Below are 14,922 nucleotides of genomic sequence, written 5' to 3' on the forward strand. Positions count from 1 at the left end.
TCTCATATCTCATTTTAGACTTGGTTAGGTGGTTGATTCTAGATTTGAGAAGAGCAAAATGACACTTTATTTTGTATTGTGAACACTCTTTCCTAGAAATGTTAGATAATTTTTCATATTCATTACTGTGGCAATGAATATTTAGTCTGTCCAATGACCTGGGGTTAATCTGACTTTTAAATTACAAACCAACTTTGTGCTAAATGAAATATGGAGTGCTGGGTAAATTATTTTTTGAATACATTCTTCACAGCCATTTCACCTGCTGATGTCAATTATGGAGAAACCCTAAGTACTCTTCGCTATGCAAATAGAGCCAAAAACATCATCAACAAGCCTACCATTAATGAGGATGCCAACGTCAAACTTATCCGTGAGCTGCGAGCTGAAATAGCCAGACTGAAAACGCTGCTTGCTCAAGGGAATCAGGTTGGGTTTTTCTGAGATTTATGGATAATTTTCTTTGAGTAATGGCGTCTATTTCTAGATCTTAATGAGACAATTTTCTCACTCATGCTATTGATTTGAGTAAATAAGTGCTAAGTAAAGCTTTGAATGAGTTAGCCAGTCCCTCGTTTACATCAACCTCTTGTTGGCCTTTACATTCATTATGGGCCCAGTGTGTAAGATTTTATTCACTAAATATGAAATGATTAACTATCTAATAGTTGTCAATTATGGATGGAAATGTAGTATGCAATAGGATTAATGGCATAATCTCTTGAAGTGGAAAGAAATTGGTATGCTTAGAGTAGTATTTAAAATTTCACCCATGCATTTTATGACTTTAAAATGTGTTTTAACAGAGTAAAAGACTTGTTTGAACACCTTTCTGAATGCCTGTGTCATATCACCTATTAGAGAGGTGGTTCTGGTGGCCCAGCGACATATGTGTATTACACCTGTGACCTGGCTGAAATGCTGTCCCTGGGCCCTCGCTTGATTGTTGAAATAGTCTCATTTTAGGATTTGTTGGGATTCTAGTGAAGATTCCTTGTCTTGTGATTTTCTCAGTAAGCGTCCTGATAGTCTGCATGGTGTATGTACAGAGTTACATTCTGTGATGAATGGTGGAAGTAAAGCTCTGGTAGGCTTAGATACTGCCGTGAAGAAAGGCAACCCTTGAAAGAAAATGAAGGATAGCTTTTTTAAATGTTGAAATGTTGATGTTAGATTGGAGTTGTCCTGCTTTCTTAACTCATGAATGGATGTCTTAAGTATATCGTGAAAAGAAATGCTTTTCTTTAGTGCAAAGTGGTCCCTCTTGGAGCAGTGCTTTCCATTTGGGATTATGTGGCACTTGAAGCTCTTGGCATCCCATAAATGTTTTGAAAATACTGATGGGATGAAAACCTCACTGAATTTCCTGTGTCCTGAAATGTACCTGGCAGTTCTTTCCCACAAGATGGTGGACAGCAGTTGAATAGGAATTGTTCATTGTGCTTAAAAATATCTCCATATGCATTTTACTCTATGGTGTGGAGCCTCCCTTGTGTGAAAGAAGTTGTCAGAATGAAGAGTCCAGCTCCATGTGATGAGGCCCTTATAACATGAACCACAATAGTCATTTTTATTTATACACCTTGTTATTAGAATCTTTTTCTTTTCTTTACCTTTTGAGTTGGAGTCTCACTCTGTTGCCCGGGCTAGAGTACAGTGATGCAATCATGGCTCACTGCAATCTCCATCTCCCAGGTTCAAGTAATTCTCATGCCTCAGCCTCCCGAGTAACTGGGAGGTGCCTGCCACCATGCCTGGCTAATTTTTTTGTATTTTTGGTAGAGACGGGGTTTCACCATGTGGGCCAGTCTGGTCTGGAACTCCCGACCTCAAGTGATCTGCCCGCCTTGGCCTCCCAAAGTGCTGGGATTACAGGTGTGAGCCACCATGTCCGGCCTGGAATCTTTTTCAATGTTTTTAAAACATTGTTTATATAAAGTAAGAATTTAATGATGATTTGATTGGATCACTCAAATTACTATATGTGAAGGAAAGTATTTGGAAAATTCTGGGTGCAGTTTCTTGTGCTTAACCTTTTGTTAGGTTAAAAGAATGAAGGGAAAAAATATTAAGTTTTTTAAACTAAACTGAGGAAATCATTGGAAGAAACCTTATATAGATCAAAAACCTTTAATTTATTAGAACTTTACATTTTCTCTGTAAAAAATGCCTTCAGAGATACTGGTATGTCATATAGTTACCTTATATTTTGTAGTCTTTTTTCCTTTTCCTTTTATGACCTATTACCACTGCTGTATTTAAGGGAGTATTTTTGTTGCTGTAATTTTGGGGGTGAGAATATAAAAGGCAGTTAAGTCTATTTCAGAACACATTGCAAATAAAATTTTTAATATACAATATATTACAAGAAAAATGTGAATCCAATTTAAAATAATGTATCATGCTATGAAGCTATAAATTGTTTTGAGACAATATAGGCTTATCCTAAATTAATTAAATTTATGAAGCTTAATAAAAACAGCAGGTGTTCTTAAATGTCCATTAAACATCTCTGTATAAATTTTTCTGGGAGTATTGCTCTATTACTAGACTATTCTATCCCAGGTACTGCTGTGGTTCATTGAGAATGTTATTCAAATCTGAGTTCTATTTCTAGGCTTATTTTTTTAAGCACAGCTAAATAAAAATCAACTTCTGCTTTTAATAATTTTCTGTCTTTGCCATTGCAAAAAGTCATGTGCATCAGAGTTTTTAAAGCACCATTTTAGTAAAGCAAAAGGTTTTGACATGTGTTTGATTCTTCTACTATGTAGATCTAGATATGTAGATATATATATCTACATATATCCGTTATTGAAGTATTATCCCCAAAAATTGCACGTTATACATGTGTAGTTCACTGAGTTTTCATAAGCTAAATTCACCCATCTAACCTGCTTCTACCTTAAGAGACAGAGTACAGTACCAGTATCCTTGAAACCCCCCTTAATCCTTCTTTTCAGGAACTACTCCCCTTTCTCTCAAGGGTAGCCACGCTCCTGACCTCTACAGGCTTTGTTAGTTTTTATTTTTGCCTGTTTTTGTTCTTTATATAAATGAAATCATGAAAAATATTCACTCTTTTGATCTCACTTCTTTCAGTCAACATTATGTTTGTGAGAGTCACCCATGTTGTTGCATGTAGTAGTGGATCCATTTATTCTCACTGCTAAGTTGTCTTCCATCATGCAAATATATTCCAGCTCATTTGTCCATTGTACTTTAGACGGGCATTTGGGGGGTTTCCTATTTCGGGCTGTTAGTGCTTTGTAGACTTTCCTCTAGGTGTTTTTAGTGAACATATAGATACATTTCTGTTAGATTTATGTCTACAAGTGGCATTGGTGAGTCAGAAGAAGTATATATGTTCAGTTTTAGTAGATATTGCCAAGCAATTTTCTAAAAGTAGATGTGCAAGTTAATAGACCACCATCAGTGTATAAAAGTGCTGGTTCAATTCTTAGTATTGCAACACTTGGTATTGTTCAGTTTTCATTGTAACCATCCTAATGGATATATACCAGAATTGTAGAATAATTTTACTTTGTACTTCTCAGGCTATTGATAAAGTTGAGTATTTGAATATCTTTTTTTTTAAAGTGTTCTCTTTTACTATATTTAAACATATTTTCAGATATTTCTACATTTAATTTGGCAGAGAGAAAATGTACCTTGACTCCCTTATCTCTCTTGAATGTATCTGGAGACAAGTAAATCAAACAGTATAGAAATGAAAAACACAACCAAAGGTGGGAAGCAAAGAGGATGATGGGAAAGGGAAGATGAAAGTAGAATGAATCACTCACTTTTGTAGCTGAGGTTAAAGATAAATTTTAAATAATAAAAGTATCATTATGTGTAAACTTTAAAGAAGACACATCTCAGATACCGTCACAAGTAAAAATTATATGGTGTTTGTAAGAATGGACAAAGGGCTACCAGTGAATTCAAGAGGAAAGAAAGTGGTGCAGAAACAGCATTGTGTGAGCTTAAAAAAGAGCACTTTATCATGTCAAAGCGTGAACTCACAACTAAATCAGACATGATGCCAACTTTCATAAGTGAAGAAAACAACACAACTGTTGGAAATAGCAGGAGACAGAGCTACGCACATTTGTCACAGAAAACTTGAACTCTTCCTTCTCATTCTGTGAAAGCTCACATAGACAAAAGTAAGAACAAAGCATATTTACGTAACATAATGAAAATTTGCTCTAATCAATACAAACCAGGGAAAAGATTGCTGTTCATGCAACAGAAGACTACCTTCTTTGTTAGGAAAAGAAGTTCTATGAAAACGTAAGACAACATCACAACATAGCAGGAAAGGGAGCAAAGGATGTAAACACAATCCATAGAAATAAAGAGTTTCAAGTATTTTCTGTACATATGAAAGTATGTTCAACATCATTGAAATACAATAAATACAGATTTTAAGAATAGTGAAATGAGTATACATATACATGTTCGTGGGTACATCAACCAGTGGACCTTAGATTTATGTATTTGACTGTGTGTAAATGATACCTCAAAGTTCTTTAAAAGCAGGATATCCTTTTCACCTGTTGGGCAAAGAACAAAATTGACTATACAGTGTATTGACGAGGGTGTGAGGTGAGGGGTGCCTGTATACGTTGTTGGTAGAAATGCTATTACTCCACTTGTGTAATAGTCTGTTTGAGGTAGTGTTACTTTTGATTTAACAGCATACAAACTTAATCTGAGTATTATTTGATAAGAAACATTTTTCTTCTAAAGATACACCTTGTAAATAATAATTTAATTGAAAATGGTACTTTTAACAATGATTTCCTTTAAAAGGCTTTAGGAAGGTCGTTCTTTACATGTGCTTAAAAATAGTGTTTCTTAAAGGGTGCTGGTCATGAGTCTTTGTGCTTCTGTTCAGTCACTGATTATCTACTGACTTGATGATGTGGCAGAAATGTTTCAGCTTTGATTATCAATAAAAGTCTCAACAATGGATTCTGTAAAATTACCCACGTTATAAAGGACTTTCTAATTGTTTTGAAAATTGTCAACCATATATAAACAATGCAGTAATACTAACATCTGCCGCTTTCATGTCTTCAATGAAAAATATTTATTAAGTACCATCTGTGTGCAAGACAACATGTTAGATGCAATGATACATTGTAGTAACGTGCTAACAAAGCTCCCTTTTCTTCACTGAGGATGGATTTGACCTTGGGTTAACTTTCTGGCTTCATTCTATGCAAACCAGATAAAAGTGGGGTGACACCTGTCTAATTAGGCAACATCCCTAATGATGAAAATGATACCTACCTGGTGAATTACATCTGGATTAGGATGAACTACATATATACTGTTAATATCAGCTGAGAAGCCACAGCTCTGGGTTTCCTGGAGGGCAGTGACTCTTGTAACAGGGTGTGCCCCTTGTGGGGCCCCTGGAGGATGTGCCTGTGGTATTGTTGAAAGAGATGCTGGGTTCTGTGGGCATGGGCTTCTAACCAGGGTGGGTCCCGCCGATGCCCATGTGAATCTCGACCCCTCACGTGTGAATGGTTACTCAGGAAGGCCAAAGACAATAGCTCTGGGACATCTCTGAGGACTACTGCATAGACTGTCACGAGGACCTTGCCCACCAAGATGAACGCCTGTGCTCCCTTCTGGCCAGCTCTGCTTTCATTCAGTACACACATGCCAGGTGTGGCCCATGGTAGTCTTCATAGTTTGAACATTTAACTGTGCCGAAGAAGACCGCCTTGTGGGTATTTTTGTTTTATGAGAAATTGAAAAGTAAATAGTCATTTAAAAAAATGCTACAGTCTCTGGGGAGGATAACTTGGCAATTGTGAAAAATAAAAACTACACATATAGATGACTCACAAATTCTTCTTCTAGGAATTTATTCTATTGATAGATTCTATTCTATTTATTCATACATACTGTAGGCAATGGGCATGAGGATAGTTCTCCTGAAAGATTAAGAAAACCACATTTATGTTAATGGGAGAGCACTAACATGAATCATAGAAATCTATACAATGGAATATTGTATAACGAAATTGGAATTGTTAAAAAGAGTGAAGCAGTTTTTTATTTTTACTGAATTTTCTCTAAGATATATTGGTGAGTTAAAAAGGCAATATCCAGAATAGTGTTTTTATGCCACTTATATTTAAAAACACAACAAAAACATGCTTGCATATGACTAGAGTAACTGTAAGTTTACACAACCAAATTGGGAAAAAGTGATTGCCTGCAGGTAGGGTAGGAGGGATACTCTCTTTCTTTTTTCTTCCAAGAGATATCTTAGACCATGAGAACAGGAGGCAGAATAGGAAGCACAGTGTCCCTGCCACTGAGGTCAGGGGATTTACATGTTACGAGTGCAGTTTAAGCCCCAGCCTGATTCCGTTTCCCTCTCATGTCTCTGTCTGCTTATCCTGCTCAGTTTTAAACTGATTTTGGTATTTATCATTCTCACATCAATCTTTACACTTCTTCGACAGGGATGAGGAAGTGGATACAGAGATTGTCATGTAGCCATGCCATATGGGGTATACCATCAGCAGTGAAAATAAATGCATCTCATTTTCATATATCAGCAAGGACAAATCTCAGAAGCCTGTGGTTGAGCAAGACCTAGGCATCGTCCCTTTTGAATGTTGTACTCTGTACATATTAAAAAAGGAGAATCCTTAAGATCTAGGGATTTAGATTGTGTTTGATTTTGGTAAAATGTCAGTATGTTACATCTTTCGCTTTGCTGATTTGTATTGCAAATGTAGGTTTACTGGGATGTCATGGTTTTGAATATTATGAGAGATGTATCCCATGGAGTAAAGACTTGGTGATATTCAACACTTTTTGGCAGGGTATAGGACATTACTTTTTACTCTTAATAGTTTCTGTGAAATTTTGGATAATTTTCTATATTCAGGGAAAAACCTAGATTATTGCTGTTTATTAATTGCTGATTGCTTTTTGGTTTATATTGTAGATTGCCCTCTTAGACTCTCCCACAGCTTTAAGTATGGAGGAAAAACTTCAGCAGAATGAAGCAAGAGTAAGTGATACTTTGGCTTATATTTTTAAATCATAACTTTTACTATTATTTTAAGTGCATGCTTTTTTAGGACTTGCCGTTTGAGATGCCTTCTTTTTCTTTATTGTACTTAACCTCCCTCCCTCGTTGGTGATCATTTTTAAAGAAGCACGATAGCTGGCATTGTATGTATTGCAGAACATTCTATGTGGTTTAATAAATGGGATTTGTCTGGCACATGATGTTTAGTTAAATGGACATGCAGATCCTTCAAAACAGTGAGGCTGCTTGGGTCATCAGAGTTGACTGGAGTCCCTGTTTGAGGGAGTCTGTGTTCAACATTTATGAAACAGTAGTCTTCCCCATGGGCTCAACAATGACCATCCTTTAGCTTTTTGTTGTTTCCAATGGGAAGAGCGGGGCTTGAGGAATCTCTGATTACTCTAGTTAGGTGCTTAGTTTCTGTGACGCTAGATGAGGTTTGAGATGGGAGAGACTGGCAGTGAGTAACCAAAGAGAGAAGAGATCTGGAACTGTTATGGGCTAAAGCCAGTGTGTGTGCCCATGCCTTTGAAAAGCCAGTTTTATGACTGACCTGGTTCTATGCTTTTTTTTGTTTTTTTTTTTTAAACTTCTGTGAAAAGAGAAACAGACATTAGAACAATTTTTGGAGTCGATTTTCTTCATAGTGCTGAATGGCTAAAACAGATTGAAAAAGAAAATTGGATTCTGTTGGTAAAAGCTTTTTCAAGAATACACAATATGGAAGATAAAAATTGGAGTGTAGTTAGGAACTTGTTGACATGTCTAGGATAATTATGCTGATTAATATCCTGATAATAGCATTAGTAAAACATTAATTTTGTAATCCCTATTTTTAAATGAAATTTTATGTATTAATGCTTCAAATTCTAATTTTGAGTGCTATGATTTAAACTATATCTGGATATAGTCTTAAATTGTTTCTTAACAATAGTTTTCGTGAATACCAAATAAGTTAATGAAAACCAATAAACATATTAATTTGGATGTATTATACATGCTGTGACAGAAATGACTGCCTATTTTGTTCCTAACATTTTCTAAATTATCGTCTAGTTTTTTGCTGACCCATTTTAATTGTTTGCAATTTGCTTGGTTAGAAATCTCATCACCTGATCCCACTGTTAGAAGTAGTAGCATATGTTTGCATTTTTAAATTAATGTTTTAAATGGATATTATTTCATTTAAATACAACAGTAAAATAAATCCAAGGCATACTTACTTTTTCTAAGCTAAAATTGTTTGAATTCAAACAGGATTGATTTGCTCACATTTCTTCAATGAGAAACCTATCTGTTGGTGAAATGCAGAATCATTTACTGTTGGGTGCTTTGTGTTCTGACATAAATTGCCAGTGGCAGTCTGTTAACCGATGAGTATAAATTGGTAAATTCAATACACCAGTCTTTTCCCCTTCCATAGGGAGAGAAAGCATAAGAATATTCCTTCTCTGAAAGCTTTTTCAAAACAAAAAGCCAGGAGAGCCACATGACTTTTATTGCTATCAGGAGTCTGTAGTGTTGGTATCACTGAAGTAATGAAATGAAGGACTGGAGTGTAGAACTGGTTTAAGATAAATCAGGACAGTCTTACCAAACCAGTGAAAACAAGCAGGCCAGGTGCAGTGGCTCACGCCTGTAATCTCAGCACCTTGGGAGGTTGAGGCAGGAAGATCGCCTGAGCCCAAGAGCTCAAGACCAGCCTGGGCGACATGATGAGACCTTCTTTACAAAAAATACAAAAATTAGTTGGGCATGGTGGTGTGCACCTGTAGTCCCAGCTACTCAGGAGTCTGAGGTGGAAGGATCACTCTAACCCTGGGAGGTAGAGGCTGTGGTGAGCCGTGATTACGCCACTTCACTCCAACCCAGGCGACAGTGTGAGACCCCATCTCCAAAAAAAACCCCAAAGACAACAACAACAACAACAAAACAAGCAAAGCACAGAGTTCGAGAGGCTCTTCCAGTCCTGTTTCCTTTGTTTTTCATCAAGAAGGTGATAGATTTTGGCACTAATAACTAGTAAAAGAAGCAACATTATTTTTTTTTAAGTTAACTTAGAATTCCCACAGTCTTATTTGAGATAAATTGAGGACCCCTGAATGATTGACTATAGCTGAATGAGATATATTTTGGTTTCCCTCTTGGATAAACCATCACTGCAGATACTTGTCAATAACTGATGTTTTCTTTCATTAAGTTTGCTGACTTGAATATCCTTTCCAGTTACTATACTTAATGGCATATAGAAAATCACTTTATCTTAGCGGTGAGAGTACAAGCAGATGTATTCTGTGCATTCGTTTTGGCCTGATTAAATAGGGAAACTTACTGGGGAGACCAGGTAGCTTTAATGGGAGGGTGTCTGCTGCTGGGAATGAGGAGGTGGCAGGAATGATAAAGGTGCTGAAAGGAAAAGGCTTTCTGAAGCTACTGTCTTATAGACCTTGGTCTCTTCCTTTCCACAGAACACATTTTTCATTCATATTTTTCCTGCCTCTCAAGTATCACTTTTTGTTTCCTAATGAATTAATCACTAGGATCATTTAAAAAGTTTTAGGGAACTAACAAAACATTTCCCTTAACTTTGAGAAGCAGTTTCCAGCTGTACTGTGTTCAACAGTTGAGCATGTTTTCTTCCCTAAGTTAGAGCGGACTGGAAAGAAGTGATTTTTATCAAAAGATTTTTGCTTTTACTAAGAGTCAATTAAAGAACCACCTTTTTTAAACAACAACAACAAAAAAGATAGAATGAGATTTATAAGCTCTATTAATTAGCTACTAAAGCAAATTATCTCCTAAAGGAAAACTACAGCATCCAAGGTGATTTAATCACATCTAATTAGAAATAAAAATAAATCACTGTTTTTTAGGATCTAAAGTATAATCATGAAATAGTAACAAATTTAGTGGGACGCTGTCATCCTTAAACTTGGAATTTTGGTTAATAATCCAAGGAAGCTGCTTTTATTGAGTACACCATGGAAAACACTGTTGTGAAATTCTAGGCAAATCGACAAATTTCTGTCTGTTCTTTCCTTTGCCATAATGTAGGTTGTAGGATGAAATCAGCTTGTTTTATTTATCTTTGGTGATGGCTCTTTCAGGGATAAAAGTCGGTATTTAAAAGTTGCTATCTCATTTAAAAAATTATAGTACATCTTTCCACGAGATATTGGAATTTGGAAACTAGAAGAAAATTATAAACTTTCTTTATGAACCAGTCACGTATATATTTTTCTTTTCAGGTTCAAGAATTGACCAAGGAATGGACAAATAAGTGGAATGAAACCCAAAATATTTTGAAAGTAAGAACTAAAAAAGTCTTTAGTCTTACTATGGTGGATTAAACTGGTAAAACTTTTTTTTTTTTAAATCTCCAAACATGGCAGTTATATACTTTGTTAAGGTAAGATCACTGGAGCTAATTAGTGACTTTCATGGGATGGGAGTTCTGGTTTGATTTTGAAGAATTGAGAAAGAAGGCTATTAGACATTATAGCTGTGTGTTTTAATATGTACAGGTTATATTGATATTTAAGATGTTTGTCTTTACCTGTTGGGGTTTTTCCATTTTTGACTCAGCACATATTAGAACTCTATTTAATATTCAAATATATCCACTTTGCTTTTCTGCTTTTGTTAAAGCCAATATCAAAGCAACATATTAAATGAAAAAAAATTTCCCATGGCAATGTTATAGAATATGCTTGCAAAGCATGGCTAGATTTCAGAAATTTCAAAGCTAGTAATTTCCTGTCAAAATATTTTTCTGTATGTCTCAAGGACTAGACTGGGATGGCCTGTGTTTCTGGCAAGACTCACTGTGAAAATATGTCAGCAGTAGCCTCCATTTATCATAATGCTTCAAAATACAAGTTTCTTTTTGTTCTCATTTTTTGCTGAGTTGGTAGAAAACCTCTGTCATCTATTGAGAGTCAGCCATACCAGGTTTGAGACACAAATTCGAGTTTTGTGCTTTGGTGGTATCTGGCCGACTTTGTGCACAAGAAAAAAGAATTCAGAAGCTATTGAATGTGAGATTTGTTTTTGACGTCTGTTGAGGTAAAACTTTCCCAAAGAACAAAAATCTCCATCTGATATTGATGAGACCAGATAGATGAGTCTTGGCCAAATGTCTTGGCAAAATCCTAACGTGGCTTACCTTCATGTGAGAATGGCACACTTAGTTACTGTTACACCAGGTAAATCCAGCCTTGGATTTGCAGGTGAGTTCTGCATCTGACAACTGTTTCAGAGTGCAGGCGGCTCAGCATTATGTAATGTTCTCCTTGCACCATTTAGGCAACTTGGCTTGCTCAGGTGTCAGAAAGATTGTATCTCACGACATCAGAGATTGTGCTTAAGTTTAGATGGTGGTAGGTTGTGATGGTCCTAGAGATGGCCTTTCCAGCTTCTGTACTGCAACAAGTGAGGGTTTCTGCATTCAGACTTTTCAAAGTCTCCTCCTGATTACAATGATAATGTCATATTATTTTGATGTACTTCTGCAATGTTTCCTTTGTTGAGAGATTTTTGTGCAGGAAACTGAGCAAAGACTTCATTCACATTTCAGAATAGTCAGATGTGGAGTAAGTTCACCAAATATGTGACTTTGTTGTTGTTTAAGTTGCATTCCCTGTAAGAGGTGTTGGTGCCTCAGCCCCTGAAGCCCAAGTCATTTGACTTTTCCTGGCACTGTGTAATGTTGCTCCAGAAATTTGTCAAAGAGGGAGGACTAAAATCTGCTCTACTTAAGGAACAAAAAGAAATCAAACTGTTGGCTATTGAAAAGTCATTAGTATACATAGTGCACATTAGCACAGGAGGCAGTGCTGCAGGAGATGAAAAGACGGAAGCTCTGTCTTCTCTGCTGCTGCTGCAGCGTCCCTCCATGTCAATGTACTACGGCTTTTATAAGCTTTCTGGAAAGGGTATCCACGCGGAGAGCTATGACAGCCTGAACTTTTTCTTATGCTCTTTCTCAGAAGGTGATTTTGGGTCCCGAAGTTAAATCCTCCTTCAATTCCAATCCTTTAAAATAAGTCTAATTATTTTCTTTTTTATCACTTTTCATAGGAGAAGGGAAAAAAATGTGATGCTTGCTAGGTGTTAAACGTTGTGAGAAAGGAGAACGCTATTTCAATGTTTTTCCCTTTCTCGACCTTATAAACCCATGTTTTAGACTTTTCTGCTGGTATTTGTGCTTTAAACCTGTAGTCATTTTCTGCTCATGTTTGATATTTTAAGGGCTGCCTTAAACTCTTATTGAAAGACAGTGCCTGAAGACTAAGGTGAAGAGGAGAGCTACTCAAATGTTTTTTATGAAGACATTCTTTAGAAATTGATTGTTAGTTGATGGGTTTGTATCTGTGTGGTTTGTGTGATCCTTTCCCGTATTTCTGCTGTTAGAGTTTTATATCAGTCAGTCATTGTTCCAGTAATGCTGCATAAAACCCGCCCCAACTCAGTGGCCATTTCCTGAGCTGTGTGCTCATATTCCCTGTTTGAGTTATGAGCCGTGAGTTTGGTTTTTGGCATACATCATGAGGAGTGACTGTAGAAACCTCCTCTCATGCCGGGGCAGGAGGCTGAAGTCAGTAGGTAGGGCGAAGGTCCACTGAGGTCAGAATTACTTTTGAAAGTTCCTTAAATTTCCCTGGAAATCACCAGATCCTAAGCTCTTGGATACTCAAAAGCAAGGAGTGACTTTGTTCCCTTCTTTCTACACCTAGTCGGTGGCTTCCCTTGCCCTGGGTGAGTGGAATCCATGGTCCTGTTGAATGAAGGTGGAGAGGGAGCGAAAGACTGCTGGGTGGGTGTGAGCTCTGACAGCAGGCACTGACTGCAGCAGAGCTGGTGGCAACATGGTCATCGTGGCTGGAGCCTTGGGCTTTGATCTGCAGAACTCAGAACTTGGATCTTAGTCTTCAGTTCTCTTTCTGACTCACTGGGTCATGGCACTCATCCATAACTGCCACGTACCCTACTTCCCAGCTTGGAAATCACAGCGGATGGCAACCTCTTCCTTATATCCAAGTTAACAGAGGAAGACATCATAAAGTTCTGAGTTATTCTGAAAGTAGTTGACAGTAGAACATGTGTTTATTTTAATAAGGCAGTTCTTAGACAATTAGGTAATGAGAGAGAGTTCTATTATCCTCTGTACTGTACTCTATGTCTCCACTCTCTTGCCCCTTAGTCTACCATCCTCATTTTTATTGCTTTTCATTTTCTAAAATCCAGACTTTGCCTGGCCCCTACAGGCACTAATCTCCTTGTTGGTGTCATCTGTCCTAGCACAGTTCTTTCTGTGCCTACCACCCCTGGAGTTCCCGCCCTGCCAGAGGGCCTGCTGCTGGTCAGTGTGCGCACCAGGGCTTTGGGTTTCCTGGTGTCTTGTGGTCTTTGCCTGTGTTACTCCATCATTCAGGATGTGTCCCCTTTCTGTGCCTCTAGCAAAATCCACCTCGAAGCCCCCCTCCCCCCGATCACTCCTCTTTTCCCCTACTTCCCCATTACTATGAATTTTCTTTTCCTTTGTGCTTCTGCAGTATTTGGTTTTGCTTCTGCCACAGGATTCTTTGTCCTCTGAGTTAGATGGTATTGGTTTCTTCCTCTTTCTGCCAACTCTTACACACAGAGAAACAGGAGCAGGATCTGGCCAAGGACTGTCTCATTATCATTCCACGAGCCAGCTCCTAGCACTCTGCTTCTCATAGAGCAGGCATGCGGTGAGAACGTACGGGATTAGGTTAGTATCAAGAAACAAAAATAAAACCCTTTGTATTAATCTGCTAGGGCTGCCAAAACAAAATACCACAGACTGGATGGCTTAAACAACAGGCTTTTATTTGCTCACGGTTCTGAAGGCTGGAAGTCCAAGATCAAGGTGCTGGCACATTTGGCTTCTCCTGAGGCCCCCCTCCTTACCCTCCTTGGCTTGCAGATGGTCCTCTCTTGTCTGTATCTCCATATGGCCTTTTCTTATGTGCCTGCAACTTGGTCTCCCTGTGTGTATCCTAGGCTTCTCTTCTTTTTTGTGTGTTTTTTTAAAACTTTTATTTTTGAGATGGAGTTGGGCTTTTGTTGCCCAGGCTGGAGTGCAATGGCGTGAACTCGGCTCACTGCAACCTCTGCCTCCCAGGTTCAAGCGATTCTCATACGTCAGCCTCCTAAGTAGCTGGGATTACAGGTGTCCACCACCATGCCTGGCTATTATTTGTCTTTTTAGTAGAGATGAAGTTTCACCATGTTGACCAGGCTGTTCTCGAACTCCTGATCTCAGGTAATCCAACCGCCTCAGCCTCCAAAGTGTTGCAGGCGTGAGCCACCATGCCTGGCCTAAGCTCTTCTTCTTATAAGGACACCAGTCAGATTGGATTAGGGCCCATCCTAATAACCTCATTTTAATCCCCTTAATTAATTTTAACAATGAAAGGCCCTATCTCCAAGTACGGTCACATTCTGAGGTACTAGTGGTTAAGGCTTCAACATGAATTTTAGGGTGATGTAATCCAGCCCATAGCAACAGCCCTGAGCCATACCAATCTGATGACCTAGTGGGCAGAGTGACAGGGAGTGTGGTGCAGGCAGCAGTCCTGCCCCAGTTGTGCTCTTCGCTATGTTTTTCATCTTACTTTCTCATTCCTACTAGAAAGACTCTTGGATGACTGTGCATTTTTATTCTCAGAGGGAATATGGCTGAAGTACAGCTCAGTCCTTCATTTGGATCAGTTAGATCCTTGCTGTTCAGAGCATAACATGGACAGCAGCATTAGCATCACCAGGGAGCTGCTTAGAAATGCAGACCGTCAAGCCCAGCTCCAGACCTCCTGGATCAGAAT

The 14,922-nt window shown here is 38.1% G+C and overlaps 1 protein-coding gene across 12 annotated transcripts in view; it reads left to right on the forward strand.

Annotated features, from left to right (window-relative positions):
* KIF16B (kinesin family member 16B) overlaps nt 1-14,922 on the forward strand; it is a 308,558-nt gene that overhangs the window by 69,255 nt on the left and 224,381 nt on the right. For 11 of the 12 annotated variants that reach the window (XM_003905090.4, XM_003905091.4, XM_009216570.3 and 8 more), the window contains 3 exons: nt 254-429; nt 6,989-7,054; nt 10,324-10,383. In XM_003905090.4, coding sequence (XP_003905139.2) covers nt 254-429; nt 6,989-7,054; nt 10,324-10,383 — 302 coding nt within the window. Of the gene's footprint in view, nt 1-253; nt 430-6,988; nt 7,055-10,323; nt 10,384-14,922 lie in introns of those variants that run through there. The other variant, XM_021921251.2, reaches the window with a different exon arrangement.

The sequence above is a fragment of the Papio anubis genome, chromosome 16 (genome assembly GCF_008728515.1).
Source record: "Papio anubis isolate 15944 chromosome 16, Panubis1.0, whole genome shotgun sequence".
Taxonomy (NCBI): Eukaryota; Metazoa; Chordata; class Mammalia; order Primates; family Cercopithecidae; genus Papio; species Papio anubis.